General features: G+C 46.1%; 1 protein-coding gene across 5 annotated transcripts in view; it reads left to right on the forward strand.

Moving 5' to 3' along the window:
* Positions 1 to 27,428, forward strand: part of Evl (Enah/Vasp-like) — a 135,127-nt gene that overhangs the window by 74,977 nt on the left and 32,722 nt on the right. For 3 of the 5 annotated variants that reach the window (XM_051196586.1, XM_051196583.1, XM_051196584.1), the window contains exons 2-3: positions 12,164 to 12,332; positions 24,251 to 24,428. In XM_051196586.1, coding sequence (XP_051052543.1) covers positions 12,164 to 12,332; positions 24,251 to 24,428 — 347 coding nt within the window. Of the gene's footprint in view, positions 1 to 7,719; positions 7,876 to 12,163; positions 12,333 to 24,250; positions 24,429 to 27,428 lie in introns of those variants that run through there. The other 2 variants (XM_051196582.1, XM_051196587.1) reach the window with 1 other exon arrangement.

Genomic DNA, 27,428 nt, shown 5'->3' on the forward strand with positions numbered 1-27,428 from the left:
TGAATGAGTGATTATCTACCCCTTCCGGTGTGAGCCAGTTCCGTTCAGTCCTGTCCCTACTCTCCCAGTGGGCTTATCATGTGTTGGGTTTTTTTTTCTCAAGCACTCATCACTTCCTGACATACTGCATAACTATTTGTTTTCCTTCTACCCCAGCTAGGACACCAGTTCTAAGACAGCAGGAACTTTTGGTCCTTTTAGTCCCCTGGTATTTCTCCAAAGCCTATGATAACGTCTGGCAACTACACTTACTGAATCTATAGGTTGAATTCTGTTTGATACTCTATGATTAGAGTTGCGTGGCTACCATAGCTGCTGCTCAGCAGAGCTGCCTTCTGTGTCAGGCCTTGTGGTTGCTCGAAGTGGGGAAGGGATGGTTACCCCCTGTGCAGTTGATTCCGTCGATAGTTGTCCCCGCTGCTCTTAGGGGCCTGCAGATGTCCTGGGAGTGAAGATGTATGAAATCTTGAACAGTATGAGTCACCCACAGCCTCAAAGAGCTACTGGAATTTCCTTCAAGGTCATCTGTCCCAGAAGCTTGCGACCAAGCAAGCCTCAGAGATCATATAGTTACTTGTTTTCCTTGGAACTGAAACCACATTACCCAGGAGAACTTCTGAAATGTTTGCCCTCCTTCATCCCCAGTGGTTCAGTGGCCTAAGTGAACAAACCCATGGTTGCTCACAACAGGCATCGGGTTCCTCGGGCACCAGGTAGTGAACACGGGAGAACTGGTCAACCTCGGTGGCTACCCTGGGGAGAAGTCCAGCAGCCGCCCTCGTGTAAGTGCTGGGTGGCGAGCAGTCCACCAGCAGAGCTGCATCTGTTGTATGTCATCTCCATCTTCTGAGGTTTCGTCTTGCTTCCCCCCAAGTGAGACAGCGCTGGTCACGTGACCGTTCTACAGCTGGGATTCGACAGGTCTCTTGTGCCACATCTGTCCTCTCAGTTGTAGCTCCTTGAGGGAACACAGTTGCCCCAAACTGTACTCACAGTTAGAATCAAGGCCTCTTACTCTGAGTGTTTACAACCTCGGTCATTCCATAGTCACTAACACCGCCCTCCTGTCTAAAGTTTTGCATCTCTCTGGCAAGGATCTGTTATCCCAGATGTGCCCATCAAGCCTAGAGCTGCTTGGGGCAGGATGCTTGTTGCTCATTTCTATCTGTCCCTGTGTCTAATAAATAGTATGGGTTACTCAGCTGTTAGTTGAACTGAGTCAAAGGGCTGTGCTGAGGATTGTGTCTGTTGTTTAAGACCCGGTGCTCATTCCCAGGCTCCTAATTTACCCCCAGAGCTGAACATCACACTAGTCCTTCTCACAAACTGGATCTCCACAGCTGTCTTGAGGTTGTGCTGAGACCCATTCTACTTAATCAGAACCACAAACTAATAACAGTTTGGACTGGAACATATCAGACTTTTGAAAGATGATGTAGCCTAATGTTGACATTGCCAGTTAGGCGACTTCTCAAGTAAGGGATGAAGTTGGTGGCTTTGAGATGGTTTAGGAAGTGCTATGAGTCTAAGAAAATGAGATTTCCTGAACAGTTTGTTGGGTATTCTTTTGAGAGTCCCCAAGTCTTCAGAGAGAAGTGGAGACCAGCTCTCTACACATATTAGGATGGTGGCCTCATAGGTTAAAGACCAAACTTCTAGATTCCCTGTGACCTCCCAGTCTGAGCCTATAACTATTCTGGATGGAAGAAAAGATGTCTGCACTTAACATGGAATTTAGGCTGAGTTTGTTCAAAGCCTTTATTTGTGATAAAGGATGATCAGACCATGGCACTTTGTGTTTGCACAGGACTGTATGCAGGTATAGTTCCTTGTTTTTCTTTCTGTAGTTTAGTGAATTACTAAATGTGGCCAGGAGATTGACCTTTTTAGGATTTCGTCAAAACTATACCCAGGTGGTAGCGGCACATACCTTTAATCCCAGCACTCAGGAGACAGAGGCCAGTAGATCCCTGTGAGCTCAGATCAGCCTGGTCTACAGAGTGAATCCCAGGCCAGACAGGGCTGTTACACAGAGAAACTCTGTCATGGAAAACCAGAACCACAAAACTGTATCTATATTATACCACAGTTTTATTACCCTTGCCTCATAGTTCACAGTGGAATTTTCCAGATACTCAACATATTGTTGTATTCTTAAAACTTACTTTGCCTTCCAGTATTGTTAATTGCTTTCATCGCATTACTATGGATATGCTCGAGGCAATTTATAAAAAGAAGGAAAATGTATTTAGTTCCCAGTCCACCATTGGGGTGCTCTGTTACTTTTGCGTCTGGCAAGAGTGGCCCCTGACAGTGGAACCATTCACATCACACAAGAATGAAAGCAGCTGAAAGGAAGCCCTGCAGCCTCTGGTGGGGACATGCTGCCAATGCCCTAAGTGCTTCTCGCTAGCCACGCTTCTCAGGGTTCACTGTCTCCCAGCAGTGCTACCACAGGGACCCATCCTTCAACACGAGTGTCTATGAGAACATTTATCTGGAGAAAAGCCGTGGTAGATAATGCAGACTGAGCCGGCATCAACAGGAGCTGTGTTCATCTGAGAGCCTCACCTGTAAGCTAGCCATTTAGTTATCCTATGAGTGGTCCCCGTAGAATTGGTAATTGACCAAATTTGGGGGGGGTGGTTTCCAGTGCAGAGGGGAGGGCACAAGGGTCTGGGAAGACAGATTCACGTTGAACCAGCAGCTTTGTGATGGGACTTCACATTTCCCATCTACAACTGTTGGAGCGCAGGAGCCTACACCTGAAGTGGCGCCACAAAACAAGCGTTGAAGTCCACGGCTGACCCTGTTTCAGAGCTGTCCCGTTTAAGGAACCGCAGAGCCACCCTGTAGATGGTTGTAAATTCTCATGGGTAATCTGGTGACCACCTCTGACTAATCCCTTTCCTCAAACAAAAGACAGCCTGATGTTTGGATACTAGGATGGATGGCATCATCCTCCTAACCTATGCAGTACAGAAATGGGGGGGATCGCATTTTAAACGAGGGGCCCAAATTGTTCACAAAAACATTAGTATCAGTGAAAAAAAAAAAAAAGTAGCCTAATATCTTATCTTAGAGTAAGCAGACAGCACAGCCATATGTGAAGGCCTGAGTAGATCCTGGGTCCAAAGTTTCTAAAACCTTTCTTGGAAAAAGTATAGACTCTGTATTAGATTTAAAGAAAACAATTTCTTTAGTACAATAATGCTGTTTAAATTATATATTAGAATACCTATTTGATCATGCTGGGCATGGAGCCTAGGGTCCCACAGATTGTAGGTGTTTTCCCACTGAGCTACATCCTAGCTAGTATGTTCTTATTTTAAAGAAATGCATGCTTAGGAACCTAGGTTTGAAATACCATGTCTGAAAATGTCATCTAGTTGGAGAAAATACACATAGGGGCTGGAAAGCTGGCTCAGCAGTTTAGAGCACTCATTGCCCTTACAAATGACCAGGGTTTGAGTCCCAGCACCCACGTGGTAACTCCAGTTCTAATGTCTGATGTCCTCTTGGCCTGTGGGCACCAGGCAAATACTTGGTACACATACATTCATTCAGGCAAAGTAATCATACATATAAAATAATAATCTGAAAGAAAGAAAACACACACACACTAATCACACGTGGCAGACTGTCTGCAATTCTGGACAGTTTAGATGAGAGGGGTAATGGTATGCATCCCACATCTCTGTTGGTTTGGCATTTTTCAAAACAGCTTCAAAATAATAAGGAAAAGTTGGAGTTGGGGGTTTTCTCCTTTGGTAAGTAGAGTAGAAAAGCCCACCGCGTGGCAAAAGTGAGGACTATAGTGGAGGTTAGGCACTTTGTACATTAGCATAGCCTTGGGCAGGCAAGCCTGTCTCTCCCATGGAAAACAAACTTACAACAGATGTTTGTCCATTACTCTGACTCCAAGTGTTTCTCAGTTGCTGAACAGGACATGGTAATGGGATGCAGATTTCCTCATCCCCTGTGGGAGGAGTGTCCTAGTGAGTGAGGAGGTTCTGTGCCCAGTACTGCCCCCATCACCAGCCCCCTTCCCTCCTCAGCCACTTGCTCTCCCCCACAGCAGTTCCTGTGATCCCTTGGGCAGCATTAAATGGACCTGCTTCTTATGCTGGTGTTTGGGTCCTCTAATAGCTAGGTTCACCTGAGTATGCCAGTTACAGAGGCAGTAGTGAAAAGCAAAGAAAGGAGGTTTGTTCATTGTGGCCACACTGGGAAAAGAACAGATAAAGAGTTTCAGTGACCCTCAAGTTAATTCTGGGGGAACTATCTTCAGGATTAGGGTTAAATAAGGGCAAGAGGTTTGGATACTTAGCCAACCTGGTCAAGGCCCGTCAGTGATCTATCATTGTTTTACTCAGGTCTTTCCTGCAAGGTGGTAATCTGATAATATGTTAGAACAATAAAATCTCTAATAGAAGGCCAGTTCCTTTTTTGGCTAACACAGTCTTTCCTTTTTCCCTGACAAGGGATTCCTAGGGAGGAGCACACGTGTTTCTTTAAGATATCTTCTGTCCTGCCAAGACAGTTGCACTGGGGGTATTTTGCACTAGAACATAGGACTACAGCATCGTGGACCCAGTGTATTCACACGTGCACTCCATCTAGGGAGAGGGACCACTGTATCTTTTATCTGAGAGTTAGCTGATTGTTTTTTTAAGAACTAAGCATGGAAATGGATTTGATAGGTACTCAGTAAATAGGGTGTTTGCTTGGTTTACTTCTTAAATGAGTGTAGTGAGAGAAAGTAGAGGTAGCCAGACCCCAGGTGCATCATCATCCCTAACAAAAGCTCTTTGAACACCAAGAAATAGAACACTCAGCAGAACTCTGTACACCTAGAAGCCAGCATTTGCTGAGCAATCATGTGGTCCCAATGGCTGAAGCCAGACAGATGAGTGGTACTTTAAAAATCAAACAGACAACTTGTCTTAAGGACTTTAGGTTCTGGTCAGACAACAATCTGTGGTACACCAGGCCCAGTGGCTCATGTGTTCAGAGACCCAGTACAGAAATCCTCAGTGAGGCCTGAGGTGGGAATCCTTGCAGTGGACCTCCAAGATACTCTCTGGTACTGGGATGCGGCACTACAGACAGGACCCAACAGTGCTTCTCCAAACCCTTTTGAAGAACCTTGGGGGTTCTCCTTGGGGGTTGAGAGAGTAAGAGGCAATAGTGGCTATACACAGACCCTTGGAAGGAAGCTGCATACCAAGGCCTCCTGAGAGCATAGCATGTGTCAGTTTACTGCTTCTCTGAACAGATGTTTCCCTTGTTCAGGATGCTCTTAGCTGGGTGCTAATCACATCTGGTTGACTTCTCTCCTGCTTCCTCAACCTCACTTTCATCTCTAGCAGACTTGAAAGGTAGTCCTGCACGAGTACCATTCGTACTCTCAGTTATGTGCACCCATATACCTGCACTATGTGTGGCAGAAAGGAGAGCTAGCTGGGGCTAGACCTTGCTTTCTGACTTTCTCCAGCATTCCTTCATAGCCATGTTCTCTGACACACGTGTGTATGTTCTTGATCATAAGAAGAAAAAAAGCCATGTAGACAGGCACCATGTTAGTGCTGCGTTTTAACCCATGGCAGCTTTGAGGATGAGAAAGGGCGAGACCTTGGGGAAGGCAGCTAGGGTAGGGTGTGGGGGCAGAGCAGGGGTGGGGGGACAAGGGGAGGTAATGAGGGCAGGCAGGGAGGCCGGAGGAACCCTCCGGTTGGGCTCCCAGCCAGTGACATTTCCCCATGATCCTCACATAACCAAGTCAGTGTGAAGTGGGAGGAAATGGAATGACAACTTCATAGCGGTGGCTTTGAGTGCCCACCAAATTATTGTAGGCTTTCCCACACAATGTTCCGCCTTCTAGCATGTGACAGCTTCCCAGAGAGGTTGGAATTAAGACCCCTGCTTGCCTTACCCCCAGCCTCTTCTAGCCCATCCTAGAGCCACCAAATAGGCTCTCAGGAGGGACTGCCTTGCTCCTAGCTGTGGGGTGTCTTTAATGATGGTCTCAGCCACTTTTAGGGATCGTTTTTGGTGTTATATATTGAAAGCAAACAAGTCAGGGCTTTATGCATTGCCTCAGAGTCTGGTCCAATTTGTTGACTTGGGACATGTGTCACCACTCTCCACCACTCATTCCAGGGTGCCAAGTCAAAGGCACTGGCTACGTCAGGTGGATGTGGGGTGGGAGTCTGGCATTTCACATGTGTCCAGACCTCCAGAAACTTCAGGTCTTAGGACACATAAGCTCTAACTAGCTTTTCATTTTTTGTGTTTTGTTTTGTTTTCAAGACAGGGTTTCTCTGGCTGTTCTGGAACTCACTTTGTAGACCAGGCTGGCCTCAAGCTCACAGAGATCCATTTGCCTCTACCTCCCCAGGGGATTAAAGGCGTGTGCCACCACCTGGCTCTAAGTAGCTTTTATAAAGCCCCAAACTGACCTGATACACACAGGACCTGCAGTGGGGCCAGAGGCAGGGACACCTCCTGGGGCCATGAGTGATGCCGTGTGTGTCTCTTAGTCACTGTGCACTCTTCTTGTCCTGGGCCATCATCCCCAGGACAGATAGGTCCAGTGCAGCACGCCTTATTCTTAGCAGCTGTCAGGTGGTAGGAATGAATGGACAGGAGTTTTCTCAAGGCGGTGGCCCTTCATCTGAGCTTTGAGTCAAACCTCTGGATGTAGGAAGAACACATCTTAGGAAATAGTTTCCCTAATTACTTGAGTAATAGTGAAGTCATTTTAAAGGCCAAAATGTTGTGGGGATACTTTTTCTGCCAAGCGCTGCTGGTGGTAAAACCAGGCACAGCCTGGCCTTCCTCGATGAAGTGTGCTAGGTGGGGTAACATCAGTTCCAGGACATGGAGAAGGGAAACCCCTCCTGGTCCTCCCAACGTGGGGATGGAACTATGACCTACATGTTTCAGATCAGCGTTTGGGGAAACCTGTCAGGAGGCATTGTCCAACAGAGGGACCTAAACTAGACAGCTGTTGGAGTAGCTTGTAGGAAAACACTTAGGTGGTAGGCTTGGGGCATGATAGTGGAGTTCAAAGAAGGGTCACCTCATACTTCAGCTTAGGGCTTTTGCAAAGAAGTGACACACCCCACATGTGGTGGCACACACCTTAAATCCCCACACTCAGCAGGCAGAGACCAGCTGGTTTACCTAGTGTTTCAGATCAGCCAGAGCACATCGAGACCGTGTCTCAAAAGAAAGATAACGTGTCTGAATTCTGTACAGATTAATGGGAATTAGCCGGGTCAGTTCAGCCGGAAAGCGTATCCTAGGCAGAACAGAAAGAGCTGGACTAGAAAGGCCACAAAAACAGTACCTGTTAGGAACCCTGAGTGTTTCCACCAGACTAGGTGGGGGAGGGGCTCAGCCGGGGGCCAGTTGGGAGGCAAGAATGTGAAGAGTTCTGAGGAACTGCCAGGAGCTGGGTAGTAACACACACTCTCTGAGGCTGTGCCTTACATGCTGACACAGTGTCTTATCTTAATTCTGCCAGGTAACCAACCCGTCAGGGAAATGAGGAAAGAGGAAGGAGAGCAGATAGTTGAAGGAAGATGAGCTATACAGACAAGCAATTTGTCTGAGGTCATAATAGCTGTAAGTGGTCAGGTTCCCAGTGAGGCTTGAAGAGGCAGGCCGATCTGCCCCTGAAGTTCTTCCTGTGACCTCGTGAGAGTATGTTGGGACTCAGGAGACTGGAACCCAGAGATAGGAAAGTAGCCAGAAAGCTATTGTATTATGATGGTGTAGATAAGAAATAACAGAGGAGCAGCAGACCTGAGATATGTTTAGGAAGTCCAACAGCTGGCCTGTTGGCCACAAAGGACGAGGAGCAAAGAGGTGAGTATCTGCAGTGACTCAGGTGTCAGGCCTGGCCTTGAGGCGGGGTTGCTGGTACTTCGCAAAGCAGGAGACACTGTGAAGGCTCCCTGTTTGAGCATGTCGAGTTTTAAGGTACTTAAGGTTTAGCCAGTAGTCCAAAACACAGGGTCAGGGACAGATCTTCATTAACCCAGGACCTCTCAACACACTGGCGGTCACCATGAACCCTGGCTGTGGGCGAGGTCCGTGAGGAGACTCCTCTAGGATTGTTGGCACAAGATCTGCAATCATGTAGAGACCCAGGCCCCACCTGAAACCACACTGAGCCAGAGCCACACAGGAGATCTGGGGACTTGTAATAATCACCCTGTTAGTTCTAACAATGCACACAGTTTTGAGAGACGTGGGCATGGAGTGAGAGAAAAAAAATCGGAAATAGCTCACGTTTGGGAATCAAGAGTTAAGGTAAGCTTTAAAAGTGATTTGAAACAAGGACCCATTTGAGGGCGTGGCCAAGGCAAACTTCACACACCCCCATCTTTACAAATGATTTCAGAAGTTCTTAGACATACCTTTTCTTGGCCCCAGCTAAAGAACCTGATAGAAGAGAAATGTAGTAGACCCAAAACGATGAAGGAGGCTGAAAAACGTATCCCTAAAACCACCATAGAGAACCAGGGTTAGTAGGATAGGCTTCAAACTAAAGACAGCAGTCTCCGGGAGCAGTCAAGAGACTTGGGAGACTGTCTTCCAGGGATCCTCAGAACGGAAGCCAGCTCCAGTGTGGTTCAGAGAGTGGAGGACAAGGGGTAAACGGAGACCATCCCCTTGCTGGAAGAAAGGAGCTGGAGGGGAGCCGCAGGAGTAAGGGCTAGCCCACTGGGGTTCGCTAGGTGTGTCCTCTGACTGAAGATTACGTCTTTAACCCTGAGCCGCCATCAGGGTGGCCACTTTGTGCCAGTGTGCATGGACTGTTCCATAGGGAATGCCCCACCTCCTGGGAAGTCCCTGAGCCACATACGCTTGTTGGCAAGATGAAACAGACCTCCAAACCAAGTGGGTGAGCTGCTCCGTCTGACAGAAACCATCAAGCTGGCACACTGGGCCTGAGCAGGACACGTACATCATTTCTGGGTGAAGGCTAGTGATTCTTGTCCCAGGGAATGGTCCACACAGCTTCTCTACTCTGCTGGGCTCTCCTGGGCTGGACAGAGGCAGCTGACAGCCTCAGCAGCTTCCGTCTGTGTAGCTGACCACGCTCAGAGTTGTGCTTCCTATCCTAGCCCCTTGCGAAGCACAGGAGTCCTCTCGGTGGTCTGTGGCAGATGCTGTCAGTAGCCACACTGTCTCTGAGAGTAGGGTTAGAAGTGCCACTGGAATGTCCCTTTTGCACACAATCACAAGTGTACCTTTTCTCCCACACTCGAGTCATTGTTCAATAATTGATTACTGTTGTGGGGCCGGCTTCAACAAGAGTGTTGTACCTTCAAGAGCTCAGTCTAGGGGACAGACACTGAGAATCAGGGCACAAGTGCTGTGATTGAGACAAGGAGAGCATGTATGTCTAGTCAGACAGGTGCAACCAAGTTCTTTGCCTTTCCCTAGTACATGATTAAGTTTCAGAATCATATTAGAAGGTGTGGGTGTATTTTGCCTACAGGCATTCAAAAGTATTCTGTGGTGTACAGTCTAAAAGAGTCAACTGTTTAGCCAGTGACAGTACAAGGCATATTCCTTCCCTTTTCCCCTTCACACGGTGCCTGGCACTGGGCAGTAATAATAACCCTGAGTACCTGGCAGTCGTCTGGAGCGCCTGAGATCACAGGGTGCTCTTCAGGTGCAAATGAGGAAATGCTATATCCCTCCTCTCCCACAAAAGTACAATTTGAAGCTTTCTGGAGTGTGTCTTGAGGGCACTTTGAGAGAAACTACAGGCTCGCTGATTTTTACACTCTTCACAAAAGCCTGGATGGCAATGAGACCGAGCCGCTCTCCTGCCTTCTACCAGGGAGGAGCCTTTCATTGGACATTGCACACACTGCAGTGACACTGTGAAGTGTCCCAGGAGGAAAAGCTCAGCCTGGTAGCTGAGTATCATTCAGAACAAATCACAGTATGTATTCTGAATCATCCCCTCAAACACTGACATGCACACAGTTATAGTATGACCATATAAAAAGCCTGTAAGATACTGGGACCTCATGAGAATCGCCCTCATCCTTCCTCTCCAGCTTTGTGGGGGTTGAATTTCATCAAAGCCATGGAGCGCCGAGGCCATGTGCATACTGGTCTGAGTTACCATGGGCCTGTTGAGAAGGAAGCATTGGGTTTTTTTGTTTGTTTGTTTTTTGTTTTTTATTTACAGGTCTATTTTAAAATTTCATCCATATATTTAGTAATGTCTTTTAATAGAATCTGAAACCATCGGGTTTCTTCAAATGATAGCTGACTTAGTTCACTGGAGTGTGTGTGTGATGCTGTTTGTATTCATTCAAGTGAATGAGCTGAGAAGGGAGTTGAACAGCTAGAATTCAGCAGCCATGACAGCTGCATAGCAGTCAGGATTTTACTTCTCTCCCATCTCTGAGGCATAATAAGCCCACATTAGCAATGTAAATAACAAGACTAATGTGCACTTGTTTCCATTTAGACTTTAGTAACAATAAAATGAGAGACCGAAAGGTATCATTCAAATGAGAGAGGGGGAAAAAATGGTTTTTGGTTAACCACAAGTTTAATTTGAACCCAAGTGTTAAAAACAACAGCCAAAAGAGAGAGAGAGAGAGAGAGAGAGAGAGAGAGAAAAGGAAATAGGCACCTGTGGCTATCATTACAGTAACTAAAATTGCCATTGGCACTAAAGTGTCTAGCACATGACAGCCCAATGCAAGTGCCTTACTTCTTTTCTCTCTTCCTAAGACCGCTGAATAGCGTGTGATAACCCAGACACATTGCACCCACTCTGGGAATACTGTGTGGTTCTTGCCTCTGCCTCTGTTTGGGCTGCCTGTCTCCTTTGCCTAGACTCTTACATCTGCTTTATCTAGGAGCTGAACATGCATCTTTTAACCCCAAACTACTTTCTTCATAAGTCTCCCCCGGCTGCCCCAAATTCTCCTGCATGAGTAAGATGTGTAGTTCTTTGTCTGATTCCTAACCTTAAGCTCCCTGCAGGCATCAGCCACTGCCCTAATCATCTGTTTTTTGACTCACTGATGTCTGTGCTGAGGTTAACACACACTAGAAGAAAAGGTGATAAGTAAGGGACTCAATTGAAGAGAGTTACTGGAAGGGCAAAGGGGTTGGTAGGTAGCTTTGTCATGAGGTACTGGGTAGAAAGACCAAGATGTTCCTTCAGTGGTCTGGTGAGCTGCCGTGGGCTGTTCAGAAAACACTCTGTAGCTGGAAAGCAAGGACGAGAATGCACTAAGTCCAAGGAAGGCTGTCTAAATTGGCCATTGAACCACCAACAGGCCTCTTTAGAGAAGAGCCGGTCAATGCTCAGTTACTCAGAGCCTTGCTGTGTGTGGTCAGGACTGCTCTATTGAACGCCATGGCGATTTGTATTATACTTGGGGCTCTTTTCAGCTCTGAGAGTCTCCAGTGAACATTTATTAGACAGTTGCTGTATGCACTCTACCGAAAGGTAGCCATATCCTAAAGCACTGGATCTGAGCCACAGAGGACCGACGAATCCTTTAAAGCACCATTCCTGTGCTGGGCACTGGGCACTTTCCCCAAATATTTTGGTTCCCTGACCTTACTGTGATAAAATGAACAGAGTGTGACATTTTTTTTGCCTGCTTGGTCTGGTCCCTATGATGTCCCAACAGTAATTACCGTTCACTTCTCTGTTGTTGTCCTGCATGGTCTCCTTTCTAAGCACTGTCTGTCACCCTTCGATTGTCAACCATTTCTTACCTTTTTGATTTGGGAATCCTTACATACCACTAAGACTGTGTTCTTGGGCTCTGAGAACTAAATAGCTGGCTGGTGTCTTCGTATGTTCATTTTAGTGGTGACGTTTTACCTCTCCACAGACTGCTTCTGTGACATGTTGTGGACAGGTGAAAGTGCTTTGCCAAGTGTAAGTTAAACAGAACTGGCTGGGTATCTGAAACTCCATTCCTGGGTCCCTGGAAAACCCATGTGAATCCTCTCCAGCATTCAGCCACTCTTTCCTTGTCATCAAATGGGGGTGATTAGTGGCTACTTCATAAGCCATGAGGCAGCAGTGCTTAGATTCAGGGCCAGCATTCATCCATCATAGCCAGGTGTGACACTGCAGATTTCCTTCTTTCTGCAGTGAACAGAGTATCTGCCAAGCGCGGGCTTCCGTGATGGTCTACGATGACACCAGTAAGAAATGGGTACCAATCAAGCCTGGCCAGCAGGGATTCAGCCGGATCAACATTTACCACAACACTGCCAGCAACACCTTCAGAGTCGTCGGGGTCAAGCTACAGGATCAGCAGGTAAGTTCTGGGGTCAGCATCACACCCCTGAGCTGGGAGCCTTCCAGTGCATGCTTGGTGAAAAGAGGCCCACTTCATCTGGAGAAAGATCTGAGTTCAGCTCCAACTCTGCAGCCTTATAGCCAAATCTGAGACCAAAAGCAAATTTTCTTTTCTGAGAGTCACTTCCCATGTCATATGCAAACAGTAAGCTATTTTTCTGCCCCGTTGTGTCAGATCAGAATACAATGACAGATAAAATAGTAAATAAAACATTCTTTCAGATCAGACTAAAATAACAATCATGAGAAGTCTTTGAAAAATACAGTACACATGGGCTAGGGAGATGGCTCCGTAGATAAAAGCACACGTGTAGGAGAACTAGAACTTAGGTTCCCAGAATTCATTAACAATCTGGGCAAATGTAGTGGCCACTGGCAGCCTAACACTCAGGAAATAGAGATGGGGGTCCCCAGGGCAAGCTGGCTAGCCAGACTAACTAGAACCTGCAAGCTCCAGATCCAGCCAGACACACTGCCTCAATAAATAAGATGGAATTATCACCAGGTATGGTGGTGATGCACACCTTTAATTCCAGCACTCAGGAGGCAAAGGCAGGCTAATCTATATTTGAGATCAGCCTGTTCTACACAGTGCTAGTTCATAATGAGACCCTGTCTTAAAAAAAAAAGAAAAAAAAATTTTTTTAAGTAGAACACAATTAGGAAAGACACTGACATCAACCTCTGGCCCCTACACTTACATGCAAATAAGTATACATACATGTGCACACCAAGCATTCAAAAAAGAAAGACAAAAAATATATATAAATGTTTTTATCTCATTCTGTGCTTACCTATCCATTTATAATTTGTTATTGAGATTTTGGGTTATAGCCCCTAAACTTGACTTTGAAGAGAATACCAAGATGATAGGAAGATGGTATCATCTCTTCCTAGCATACATCCTGGACAAATCAGCTGAGGCAGTGAACTGTTTTCCTGGTAAATACCTGTGCAGGTACAAGTAATATCTCCTGCCATTCATGTCCTACACAAGGCAAAGTAGTCTAATGTAATGTGCTTGCCCATAGTGACCTTGTAAGTACCTCTGCTCCCCATCCTGTTGCCTCTGGGAGGGTTGCCAAGACATTTTGATCAGTGAGGCTAAAAGAGCCGTGGCTTTGTTGTTTATTAAAACAGCAGCTAAGATGCCTCAGCGGTTAAGGGGCTGTCCTTCCAGAGAACCTGAGTTCAATTTCCAACATCCATATGGCAACTTACAACTGTCTGTAATTCCAGTTTCAGGGCTTCCAGTGTCATCTTCTGGTTTCCTTGGACATCAAGTGCTCACATACATGGTGCTTAGACATACATGCAGGCATATACATAAAAGCAATAATGATCATAATTATTGTTGTTGTTATTTTTAAAACTTCTCCTTAAACAATGTTTTCTGGCAGTTTTGTGGTCAGCAGGTTCCCTGCTGTCTCTGAAGCCAGCCGCAAGTTAACAATGTAAAGAGAAACATGGAGTTTTGATTTAAGTGTTGCCCACTGGACAGGCTTTTTCATTGGCCAAAACAGCCCTAGTAAGTTTCAGAGTCTGTGTCCCTTTTAGGCAAAAGAGACAAACACTTCTGAACTCCAGGTCTAAGGTACTTTTCCTAACCCTGAACTTGTACTGCCTTTCCTTTCCCTTGTTGATTTCTTCCTAAGCATCTCCTTTGATATGAAGTCCATTGCCTGGTACTATTCCTGCATTATAGTGGATATCCCTAAGTGATTGCTCTTTTTTGTTATATATAAATCTGAAACTGAGGCTGGGACTCTCAGCATCCCATGCATGATAAGCTAAGCAAAGGCTTCATGCATGCTAGCCAAGCACTCCACCACTGAACCAAAACTGTAGCCCTTTGCTGATGACTTTTAGCAAATTTTCTGTGCCCATCATACCATTTGGTGGCTCCTGAACCTCTAGTACTGTAAACAGAATAAATTTCTTTTCCTTATAAATTTAGCCTGCTTCTGGTACTTCATTATAGTAATGAAAACAGTAGAACAGCATGTTTACTGTTAGAAGATGCTGTGTCTGCCACTGTGAGCCAAAGAAGTGAGCTGCATTTGGGGAAAGATTTGAGAAGGTGATTCTGTCATGAGGTGGAGATTTGGGTCTCCGAGTCTTCACCTGCCTATAGGTTCTATGTCGTTTCTAGATCCTAGCCTATAGCACAGTGGCCAGAGAGATTGTTCTCTACCAATAAGCTTCTTTCTTTGTAAAAGACCTTTAGATTATTTTTATTCAGGAGTCTCAAAAACAATGTTAGACAGTATTTGGAGTTTCAAGGGCTTCCTAAAAAAAAAAAAAAAAGAAAAAGGAAAGGCACTCCCATGCACTCCTACACTCCCCAAAATAAACCGTGCACACAGTGTGATTATGAGCCATGTGCAAAGTGCAGCATTTTAAAATAAGCTTATCCTTCGAAAGTACCTAAATCAATCCTGCTGAATCCTGGAGAATTATCTTTAAAATAACCCTGACTAGAAACGGTTGGAAGTGAAGAGAGAGAAAACCATAACCCTTATCTACACTACCATAATAAGCTGGTAGCCGGAATGTATGTCAGCTATGACAGGCAACAAGTATCCCACAGAAAGACTGACCTCTTTAATAAGAGGACCCATCAGAAGTCACAGCAGCCCTAAACTTGAATGCATCTAATAATGTATGTTCTAAATATATAAGCAGAAGTGGGCCGGTCTAAAGGTTTCAGGAAGTAGACTAATTGTGAAGCCTACTTGCAGATTCTAGTCGTGCCTCCAAGTAGCGTGCTGAAGAAGCAGATAGAAATGGGTGGAAACAAAAGATTTTTTTTTTTTTTTTAGCATTATTACCAGCCTGACCTGACTAACGCTGTGGCAACTGCAGCCAACAGCTCTACAGTATTACAGGTGTCTTAGTTGGGGCTTCTTGCTGAGAAGAGACACCATGACCACAGCATATTCTTAATAAGAAAAACATTTCATTGGGGCTGGCTTACAGTTCAGAGGTTTAGTCCCTTATTGTTATGGTGGGAAGCATGGGGGCACACAGGAAAACAGGATGGTAGGAAAAGAGCTGAGAGTCCTACTTCTGGGTCATCAGGCAGCAGGAAGAGAGGGTGACAGGGTCTGGCTTGAGCTGAAACCGCAAAGCTCACCTCCAATGACACACTTCTCCAACAAGGCCACACCTCCAATAATACCACTCCCTTATGAGCCTATAGGGGTCATTTCCATTCAAACCACACGTTAAGTACCATCTTAGCCCTTATGCTAGACGATGGAGCATACCAAAATGAAAAAGGATCAAAATCATAGTGTATTCTTTTGAAATTTCTATTATTATTTTGTCTGTATTTGGTGCGTGGTGTCATAGTGTGAGGCTGTGGATGGGTGCACGTCACCACTCATGCAAAGGTCAGAGCATAACTTTATGGATTGGTTCACTACTTCCGCTTTTACATAGGCACTGAGCATTGTAAGACTTGTATAACAAGCACCTTTACCTGCTGAGCCATCTCACCAGCCCCTAGAACATAGCCTTTCACTACAGAGGATCAAACCAGAATCAGTGACAGGAAAATAACTAATAAAATCTCCACATTTGCTTTTGTTGTGCAGTCAGCTAGTGCGTGATAGTTATGAAAAGTAGTACATTACTAACTGAGTCATGGGACAGACAAGAAATGGAAATGTTAGATAGACAATTATTTGTACTGCTCAGCAGTGAATTACTGAGTTGCTAAAACAGTACACAGGAGAAATTTTGTGTTATAAATATCTATATTACAAAGGAAGGATAATTAAAATTGGTGGTGTGTGCTTTTTTTTTTTTTTTTTTTTTTTTTTCCTCAGGAAGCTAGGGAAATAGTTAAATCCAACAAAAGTAGGAAGAGGAAAAACCGTACTTTTTTGTTTGTTTTGTTTTTAACTAACTGGGTCTGGAGAGGTGGCTCAGACACCAGTGTTTGCTGCTCTTGCAGAGAACCCAAGTTCTGTTGCCGGCACCCACACCAGGCGGCTCCCAACCAGCTTCAAGGCGTCCAGCACCCCTCCTCTGACCTCTTACACACGTGTGGCATTCACACACACGGTAAATACATAAAAGTATTTTAAATGAAATTTAAAATCCTTAACAATATAAAGCGGGTGAATCATAGAAGAAAATAAATATCTTGATTGCTTGAAGTGAAAATGTTGGTCCTTAAAAATAAAATTAATAAACTCATAATAAGAGTAGTCGAGGGATTTTTTTAAAGAAAAATACATAGTGTGAATATCAGAAATCAAAAGGGTATTATTCCTATCACACTATAAACATTAAAAATCAGTATGTTGGGAAATTAGATGGCTTAGATGAGGTAGACGGATCCTCAAGCTGCCAAAGTGAATGTGAGAATAATAGAAAAACTAAATAGTTTTACACAGTAAAGCAATTAATCTATAATTCCCAGTGGAAGCTTCCCACAAAGGAAACTTCAGGCACAGGTGGCCACCCCAGTGAACTCTTCCATGCATTTGAGGAAGAACAGTACTAGTCTTACATAGCACCCAAAGGTGAGAAGATGGATCCTGCATGGCCTTGTTACTACGATAAGAGCATTACAAAGCAGAATACCATAAGCCAAAGAATTAATGACTTGAACCAAGTAAATATTCTTTAAACTCCTTATAAGTGATATGATTTATTAAAGGAATGTAAAATTAACTTCACAGAACAAGGGGAAAATGTATAAATTAGAAAAGGCATGTAATATTCAGGAACCCTTCATGACAAAAATTAAGAGGAAACTGGGAAAGATAATTTGGCAAATAGTACCTATAGACAACAAAACCTTCACTCACTACAATGCCCTACATTCCAGAAGAACAAGACAAGGAGGAAGGACAATAAACTTATCTTTCATTTCAGATGATCTAATAGTGTAGAGAAGCGTCAGCAAGATGGCTCAGCAGGTAAAGGTGCTTGCTGACAAGCCTGGAGACCTGAGTTCAATCCCCAGAACCCACATGGAGGGAGGAAAAACCTGACTTCCACCAATCCTCTCACCGCCATGCTCACGCCCTGGCACACACATGCATACACACATATGTGCACAAATAGATACAATGTGCAAGCTTAAATAGTGAAGACAGTCTGAATTGCCTACAAACTATTATGGTACTATAATTACTGTAAAATATATGAACATATTGTTATGCTAAATGAGCTTGGCAAACACCTGTATTTTTTAACAGATTAGCAGTAAATAACATTAAAATGAAACCATTTCAAATTATACTTGGAAGCTCACCAGAATATTTCAAAGGCTTTGGAACCAATCTCACTGCAGCCACACACCTTCTGTACCCTGGAAGCTGTTCAGACGGCTAAGAGCACGCGAGTGGCCAAGTTACTGAGGGAACTGCCCGTGTTCATGAACAGAGCCCTGGTGCCATTAGCTGTCACTTCTTCAAAACCTCACCTACTTAAAATTCCAGCAGGTGTCTTGTAGAAACTGCAAGTTTGCTTCTAAGATTCATATATGAAAATGTATAGGATCTAAAAAAGCTGAGATCATCTTGAAGAACCAAGATATGGGGGCTTGCACTATCATATTTCAAGTCTTACTATAAAGCTGCGGTAACTAAGGCAGGAAAATACGGGCATTGGGGTTAACCAACAGACTCATAAATTAAGGAAAGGCTAGGGAAAACTACATTTATGTGGTCCTTTGGTTTATGACAAGGCATCTTTATGTTCAGCAAGGAAAAGATGTTCTTTTCAGTGAATAACCCAGGTCAGTCCATGTAAAAACATGCTTATGCCACCTCAGAATTATTTCAGCGTAAACACTAAAGGCAAACAGTAGCTGAGCACTCAGGAGGCTGAGGTGGGAAGACTGTTTCAGACCAGCAACCCAGGGCTAGCCTGGGCACTGTAGCAAGGCTCCATCTTGAAAGAAACATGGGAGACGGGCTCAGAAAACAGTAAAACTTGGAGAAGAAAGTACAGGAAAGTCTCCTCATGACTTTAGGGAAAACGGAGATTCTTGACCAGACATTAAGAAACAGTAACTAGGGTTGGAGAGATGGCTCAGTGGTTAAGAGCATTTGCTGTTGTTGAAGAGGACTCAGGTTCAGATCCCAGCACCCTCATGGTGGCTCACAACCATCTGTAAATCAAGTTTTAGGGCATATGATACTCTCTTCTGGCCTCCACTAGCACCACAGACTCACATGGTACACAGATATGCATGCAAGGAAAACACATTAAATAAATCTGAAAAAAAGAAAAGCATTTGCTATAGAGGACAGATTATGATTGAACTTCATGAACACTGAGGACTTTCCTTAACATGCACTAAGAGAATGGTAAGGCAAGCTACAGCCTGGGAAAGAATACCTTCCCCCCCCCCCAAAAAAAATGCATAGCAGCGCAATTCAATCAGGAAGGATACATGCAAAGCTGAAAATTAACTTTTAAAAAGCAAAATAACTTGAGCAAGGACTTCCCAAAAGAGCAGTGGGCAGAAGTGGCAAGCTGCTGGTGGGACGATGCTTGAGGAAGGTGCTCCGCCATTCTCTCTGGGGAAACACTGTGGAAACCACCCTGGAGTGGCACTCCACACAACCAAGGGCGCCACTCGGAAGCAGACAATCCTGAGTGTTTCTGGCCAAGGGGATATCTCTCAGATGTCGCTCAGGAGAGTGGACATTGGTACCATCTCCTCAGGAACTCTCGCCAAGGCTACTAAAACCAAATGCACACAGACCATACCCCTTTCTCCTGGGCAAAGATCCAAAGAAGCAAGAACTTGTATCCACTAAAAATAAAACTATTTGAGCCAGGTGTGGTGGCCCATGCCTTTAATCCCAGCACTTGGGAGGCAGAGGCAGGAAGATCTCTGTGAGTTCAAAGCCAGCCCCGTCTACAGAGCGAGTTCCAGGGCAGCTAGGGCTGTTACACAGAGAAACCCTGTCCCAACCTTTTCCCCCAATATATTCAGAGAACAAATTAGCCAAGGGTTACAGACCAACTCAGAAGCTCATGAGCAAGAGCATGGGGAAGTTTCCTGTGGTTAAAGTGGATGTGTAGCCCACAGTGCTGGTGCACACCTTGTAATTCCACACCTAGAGAGGAAAGGACACAGGGTTCGTAAGTCTGAACTTCATGCTGCATAGCAAGTTCCAGATCAGCCTGCACTATGTAGCAAGACCCCATGTAAGCATGGGGGCAGGGAGATGGATTTCACAGACATGTTAAATGGAAGGAGCCATGAGTAAGACTGGATGCCTCATTAATCCACTTTTAGTTTAAGAATTGGCAAGAACTGCTGATGGTGATAAAAGCTGGAATGTGGTTATCTCTGAGGGACACTGTTGAAAAAACAGACGTCAGAAGAAAGCCGTTGTTAGTGTTCAGGCATCTTCGCTGGCCTGCCCTTGAGGTCCTGACAGAGTCCACCCTCGGCTGCAGCCACCAAGAGCACCACCTGTGCACATTCACTGTGTTCCCTTTAAAAGGGCCCCGCCCACCTCCCATCTCTTTTTTTCCTGTCTGTCCCTCTCTGTCTCTCTGCCTCTATTCTGCCACTCCTGTCCCCAGAGGTCAGTCTCCCCTCCCCGCTTTCCCATTCCTTTCCCCCAATTAAAACAAAAAACAAACAAAATAAAACCTTCCCACCATCTCTGTCACGTGTCCTTCTCTCTATCACTGCGTTCTTAAATTACAACATTGGTTCCCTGACCGGGAAGGCTCTCCTGTAGTCTCCTCCGGCCCACAGGTAGTTTGGGGCACGCCAGGACCCTGGAACCTGGTGCACATACAACAGCCTCGCTTCTCAGAATCACTGGATCCTTCCATCCAGCACAGGCATGATTGGTGAGCCTCTTTCGCTTTCCCACCAGTGAGGACTCCTCTCTCAAGCGTGGTTTCTCACCTTTTGGTCTCGTTAAGCCCTGGTACCAGGCAACCACAGCTCTCTCCAGGCCCAGAGCCTTTGCATGATGACTCACTGGGTGGCCTGTGCCTTCCTCATTTCTCAGACCCTCAAGTTCCCTTCAGGCTTTGCCCTTTGGCCCCACTCCTTGATTGACAAGTCCCTGAGTAACTTGTGTCTTCCTTGCTCCATCCTCGCTTGGTAAAAGCCATTGAATCTTGTTCTGCCTCACTCACAGAGAATAAACCTACCAAATATCTGCTTCCTGGCACTTTATATCCTGATATTGTATGGGACCTTTAGAACATTCTGCCAGCAATCCAGGTAGACGGGAGGAGGCATCACCCTTTCACTTTCCGCTTTTCCCCTCCCCCCAGTAAACCTCTTACACTAACTTTGTTGCATGCACCATGTTTGCTTATTAACAGAGCTCACACTGGGACCCTACCCACCTGCTTCACCCTCAGTAGATCCACTCTCTTCCACCTGCAACAAATGGAGGCTTCGCCTTCCATTCAGTATTGCCAGTCGGGTCTCTGGTGGGGCTACCCACTTCTGACCATTTCCCTAGATGTGAGGCTTCATTTCTTAAGCAGTCTTCTCCTCACCTTCTGGCTTTTCTTGGAGTCCTGGTTCCAGGTAACTGTGTCTCTCTCAGGCTCAGAGCCCTTGGCCCCTGATGTGTTTGACAAATCACTGAGCAGCCTATGCTGTCTTGAAATTAACCCTCTCTGGGACTCTCGGAATTGCAGACCCTCAGGTCTGTCTTGTCTGCCTCACTCATGGGAGCTGTGCCACTGTTTACTCCTCCTTCATCCCATCGGGGTGTGTTTTGGAGACCCACTGCCCATTCCTAATCAGCTGTTGCTGCAGGACCACCAGCTGTTGGCCACAGAGCTGGAGGCCCAAGACGACCAAACGTGTCCCGGTGATGCTGTGGAGATGGTGCTTTACGCCCTAGGGAGTTGACTTGGATCCACCAAGAACAGCATTTTGACAGGTCCAAGTGACACCTGACGGTTCCACAGAGCCTGGGCAGTGAAGTGAAACAGCCAGCTACCCCAGGACATGGCTGGCACCCCAGCTTTCCAGGTCCCCAAAGATGAACGATGCCCCCAGGTCAGCAGGAAGTAGTCTGAGAACATGGCGTCCTCATCCCTGCCTCGCCTGCTACCCCTTTCTAAGACCCCATCTTTTTATAATAAACAAACGGAAGGGATGTTAGTGTTCAGGCATCTGTACTGGCCTGTCCTTGGGGTCCTGACAGGATACGCCCTCAACCGCAGCCACTAAGAGCACCTCCTGTGCACACACACCATGTTCCCTTTTAAAGGGCCCTGCCCACCTCCCATCTTTCTTTTTCCCCTTCTCTTCATCCATTTGTTCCCCCCCTCTCTCCCTCCCTCTCCCTCTTATCTGCCACTCCTGTTCCCAGAGACCAGTCTTCCCTCCCATCCCCAATCAATACCCCCTCCACGGGAGCTCTGTCCCATGGCATCTTTCTCTCTTGCGCTGATGTTAAAATAACAGCTGTCCCATGGCAAGGTGTCTACACCGTGATCTGAATGCCCAGCTCTGTCCTCTGACTTACTCTAAGTAGAACGAGCAAAGGAATGGAGCTCCAGGTGAGCACTAAGATTTGGTGAATGTCAGGCTTCCCTCTGTCTTTGACTAAGTGACACATTAGCTATGCATCATCTGCTCATACATTCAAGGCACACTTTATAAGAGGGTGGTTTAGAAGTTGTGAAAATAAATTTTTAAATGTTGGTATCTCTCTGATAGTTCAGCTTACAGGAGCTATTAGGTGATATATTATCCATACTGTTGTCGTTACTTTGCATTTGATGGACTCTGCCCACAGTGGCTCAGTGGAAAAGGAATAAACAGGATTCAGTGGTCAGTGCTTTGACTCATAATTCTCTGCTCATTCCTCATAGCAAGAGCCACCTTGTCTTGAAAGCAGCTGTCGAATGTTGGGGTGTTTGTAGGCTCTAGGGGTAGCAACAACAGAAATAACAGGTCCAAGAGCTTCAGGAGGCACTCAGCCCAGAGACAGACTACTGTAGGAGAGATGTAGCCTCCATGAAGGTGCCACTGCACCCTGACTGTATAAGGTCTTAAGACCCTGTGCAGCGGAAGCCATGAGGGGCTCCAGAGGTGGAGGCCAGCCACAGGAAGTCAGGGAACAGCATTAGCTCATGTAGCGGGCAGTGAGCTGCAGCAGACCCCTCTGCAGGCTTCCAGCTCCCCCGTCCGTTTTCTGTGTAACTGTGTACACGTGACTTGTTTTCCCTGGCCCTGACTTCCCAACTGTACTGAGAATTCCTAAGATCCCTGTGGGTTCTCCTCAGTGACTGTGCCTGCCACGCTCTTCCTGTGGCTGGGATGGGTATCATCCCCTCTGAGAACACAGGCAGTCTGCTCACCTCATAGACTTGGAAGTCTCACTTCCCAGAGCATCTCCCCGGGCAGCCTTGATTTGTTCTCTCTCAACCAGTCTCAGGAGGATGTCACTTCCAAGCCTGTCCTTCACAGCTTCCTCTTTTAGCTTGCTCTGGCTCCTTAATGTCCATCAAAACCATAGAAGGAAAATTGAACACGGAACATCTGCTATGGGTTGACTGGGCCAGAATGGGGTAGGTTCTTAGCTCCCTGATCCTGTGCACGACTCCAGCCTCTAATCCAGTGGTCAGTAGTTCTTAACTTTCTAAACTGCGACCCTTTAATACAGTTCCTCATGTTGTGGTGACCCCCAACCATAAAAGTTTCTTGTTGCTATTTCATAATTTTGTTACTGTTATGTATGAATCATGATGTAAATATCTGTTTTCTGGTAGTCTATGTGACCCCTGTGTAAGGGTTGATTTGACAAGGGTCATGACCCACAGGTTGAGAACCACTGCTATAACCTTAAGAGCCATCTGCTTATCAATACACATGTATGTGTAAGTCTGCTCCTACTCAGGAACCTCTGTGTGTGTGTGTGTAAATACCTACCCACCTGCTTTTGTATGGCAAGTGAGCTGTGAAGTGGTTGCATCTCTCCTGATTTGTTCACTTCATTAGAGGTGGACCGAAGTCTACTTTGCATGTGAGGGACAGCTAGGATGATGCTATTCTAGATATTGTCCATAATTGCTGTTCTCTGGATTTTCCTGATGCAATAGCACAGCAATATGAGTGGTTAAGGAGAGAACAAACCATTGCCCTATTCTTCCCACTTCACAGGCAAGAAGACTTAGCTGGAGTATCGTCAGCCCACCACTGACTTCACACTAAATAGCCTGAAATCATTCCCTTTCAGTATCTAGAAGAGCAAACACCTAGAAGCCAGCAGACCTGCTCTTGAGTCTCTGCGGTTATGGCCCCCTGAATGTCTGCCTTCTCTGTCTTTCCCTGCCTGGCTTGGCATTGCACCTGACAGCTGTGATGTCTTTTGGTTGATTAATAACAAAAATGACAATGAGGTTGTATGTGTGTGTGTGGTCATCCTTGAAAACAGAACCTGTTTTAATGAAATTGAACACTCTGATGAGGGCTATGGAAACTGAGACCAAACTGCAGAAGACCGTTACCCTTAAGGAGCTTCATGTCTAGAAGATATAGAAAGAGCATAGATCAGACAGCTGGCACCAGGGAATCTTTCAGAGTCCCCACAAGGTACCTCCATCTTACTGTTGGAGAAACTGAGCCTCAGAAAACAGCACTGATGCCCCAAGTGGTAGATCGAAAAGACTAGGTCTGGACCAGAACCCAACCAGGGAATCAGACCCTCACCGCAGACCTCGTTAAGGGAAATCACAAGTTTTCCAGCTGTTGAGCTATGGTCTGAAATGCCTGACCACGCTTTCCCTGCTGTGAACCTCCTGCCCCGCCCCTGTGGTTGAAAGGACACACTATCCTTGCCCCGTGGCAGCTCTCTCCAGCTCACTTACATTTTATTTATTTACACGTATTTCTCTCTTCTCCTCCAGGTTGTGATCAATTATTCAATCGTGAAAGGGCTGAAGTACAATCAGGCAACACCCACCTTCCACCAGTGGCGAGATGCCCGTCAGGTCTATGGCTTAAACTTTGCAAGTAAGGAAGAGGCAACCACTTTCTCCAATGCAATGCTCTTTGCCCTGAACATCATGAATTCCCAAGAAGGAGGTAAGCAGAGCTATGTCTTTACTGAATGCCAAGATGCGCGCTCTCTCTCTCTCTCTCTATCTCTATCTCTCTCTATCTCTATCTCTCTCTCAAGCTCTGGTTATCTATCATCCTGACATTGCTACTTCATTTATTCACATGAAGTGGAGCCTTAAAAGCCTGTTTCTTGGCCTGAGGTTCACAGGAATGACTAAGAATAAGGAAGAGAGAATAATGTGCCATTTGTGAAGTGCAGGTTTGTACCCATGTGTTCCTGAAGCCCTCTGTGGGACGTGATGTATATTGGCCATCCTATTGCCATGTCCCAGAACACATATCTGACAAGAAGCTGGCTAGACAGAATAGGTAAGAAGTGAATGGAGTCCTGCCCTCAAGTCATGTTAGAAATTAGAGCTCACATATTCATAAAGAGCTAACTTTAATGGTTTACAGTGAGTACTGGAGTAAAATATGTGCAAAGTCCTTGGGGACTGCAAAAGGAAACAAGTAGCTGCCCATCTGGGCTGTACGGGAGGCCCTGACTGCAGTGGTGGCATATGAGCTCAGGAGCAAGGATTACACTAGGCAGGGTGTGATGTGGAGGAAGCTGCTGCTGCAGAGGTGGAGGTTGGAGAGCTTGCATGTGTCAAAACAAAAGAACACAATGCAGTGTGCCTCGGCCTGGGTGCAGATGCACGGCAGCTAGATGAAACTGGGCAGGATGGACCGTCAGGCTTGGGAGTTGGACCAACAAAAGCACCTGAGCAGAGCAGTTAGAGCAGAGCACCAAACTGCTGGCGGCGCTCAGCAGCTCTGAGGCAGGCCTGAGCCTTCCCAGTGAGGGTGGGTTGCTGGCCGTAGACGTGGCCCTGCAGTTGGCAAGCATCTTAAGCTTGGTGGAGCACCGTGGTTACGGACCAGGCTTGGAGCCACTCCTCTTGGTTTAAGCTCTGGTTTGCTGCATTCCAGTCAAGAAACCATTGAGCAACTTACTGAAGGTTCCTGAGCCTCACCATCCCTGTCTACAAATACAGACGTGCAGAGTTGTTTTTACATTTAAGTGAGCTAGATGGTTGTCATCTCTTGATATTAGCACGTGTATTACGTCACTGCTGTTGCTACTGCCTGCAGCCGCCACCACTCCTGCTACTGCCACCACCAAAACTCAGAAGGAGACAGGCGCCCATGCTGCTAGAGGGAGACGGCATTAAACATACATTGAGCCTGACATATTGATACTTTGGGCCCGGCTTAAACACTTCAAGAGGTTTTGCGAGATAATAAAACTATACAGAGTGAGGTTCTGTGTGGGTTCTCTCTTGCTGGGTTAGAGCATCCACACAGCCTCCCCCTTCATACTGCAGAGTTGTTTTAATGGATTTTGAACTTTTGATTACCACAGTTGTTTGCTCTGTATACAACTCACTGCTCAAGTCACGTGGATTGTGTAGTTGCTTGTAGCATGATATCTTGAGTCCCAAAGTTATGCAGGATTCAGGGCTTAGGGTGGCATCTAGCACCTCATAAACAGACACACCCCTTTCTCTCCCTTGCCCTCTGAGGAATCTATTCTAAGGAAAATGTCTGGTTCCTGTGACCTTCTGGAGGCTCCTGTAGACCTCTGTCTCTACAAGTGGGTCTTTCTTAGCTTTTCCTACCACGCAGGATGTAGACAGACACTGGTGTGGACTTGAGATCCTTCCAGGCCTGCAGACACACACCATTTTGCTGTCCCATCTTAAAGTAAGCCATATTTGCCACCCTTCCCCCAAATACCAGAGCGTGTGTGCCTTTGTGTCTTCAAGCTCTTGGCTCACTCTCACCGTGTCCCTGGAAGATGGTGTCTCAGGCACCCTCCCTGCTCTCGGGACCAGGGACCAGGGAGCCGCAGCTCAGGCAAGAAGTAACTGCCCAGAGATCCCATAACCACTGCCGAAACTCAACACTGGGACCAAGTTGTTTGCATAGTTGTCTTTTCTGGGTGCCTCAAATTATTTCTTTTATTCACTTCTTTCCACAGAGGAATGTACTGACTTGTTTTTGTTTTGTCTTGTTTATTTTTGTTGGTTTTTTTAAAACAGAGTCCTCTATAGCCAATGATGACCTTAAACCCCTGATCCTCCTGCCTTGACTTCTAGAATACTAGAATTACAAAGGAGGCACTATCTTGTTCTGTTTTGAAGACAAGCTTTTTCTGTGTAGCCTAGGCTTTCTCAGACTTGCAGTCCCCCTGTCTCGCTTTCCTGAGTGGTAGGATCGCAGGCATACACCTCTGCACCTGGCCTGAAAACACTATTAACTCAGGCTCCTTCACATTATTCCGGAAGAGGACAAAGTATAGCAAAACAGTATTTTTAACTCTCTGAACGCTCCATGCAAGAGATTCTCAGGCATTTGACCCTTGACAGATCTGCTTTGCTGACTTTTTTACCAGCTACCTACTGGATCTAACTTCTTGTTTCAATGAGTTTTAGATACTCAGTCTTCAACTTCAGGCCTAACCCGGGGAAACTAAAGTCAATTTAGCAGGTACAAAACTGTTGTGTTGAGGCCAACACAACTCTGAGCTCAGGAATTGTCCTTGGCGGAGGTGTGTGTGTGGGGCGGGGGGTGTTCCAGTCTCTGACTTGCTTAGGCTTTTTCTATAGATGTTGACATCTAGAAGTTGCCTGAGGTGGAAGGGCTGTTTGGCTCTAACGCTACCCCCTTCAGTGTTGAAGTGCTACAGCCTAGCAGTGGTGGCTGCCACCTGTGTCTACTGCTGAGCTACAGAGTATGCCCCACAGACCATGTGACCCAGCTTTGCCTTGACGGCCACAGACGGTACTTAGGCTCAGGTGAGACTTGGGTAGAGGCCTACACTTTTTATTTTTCCCCAGGCCTCATAGCCAGGTGGCTCTTCCATGGTTCTTACCAACCCAAAAAGCCACTTCTGGCATCTCCAACATCTTGAGTTCTCCAAGGCAATTCAGGCTTCACCTTCACAGCTTCATGAAATGGCCTCTCTGGGCCTCCATGCAG

Source organism: Phodopus roborovskii, unplaced genomic scaffold (assembly GCF_943737965.1).
Source record: "Phodopus roborovskii unplaced genomic scaffold, PHOROB, whole genome shotgun sequence".
Classification (NCBI taxonomy): Eukaryota; Metazoa; Chordata; class Mammalia; order Rodentia; family Cricetidae; genus Phodopus; species Phodopus roborovskii.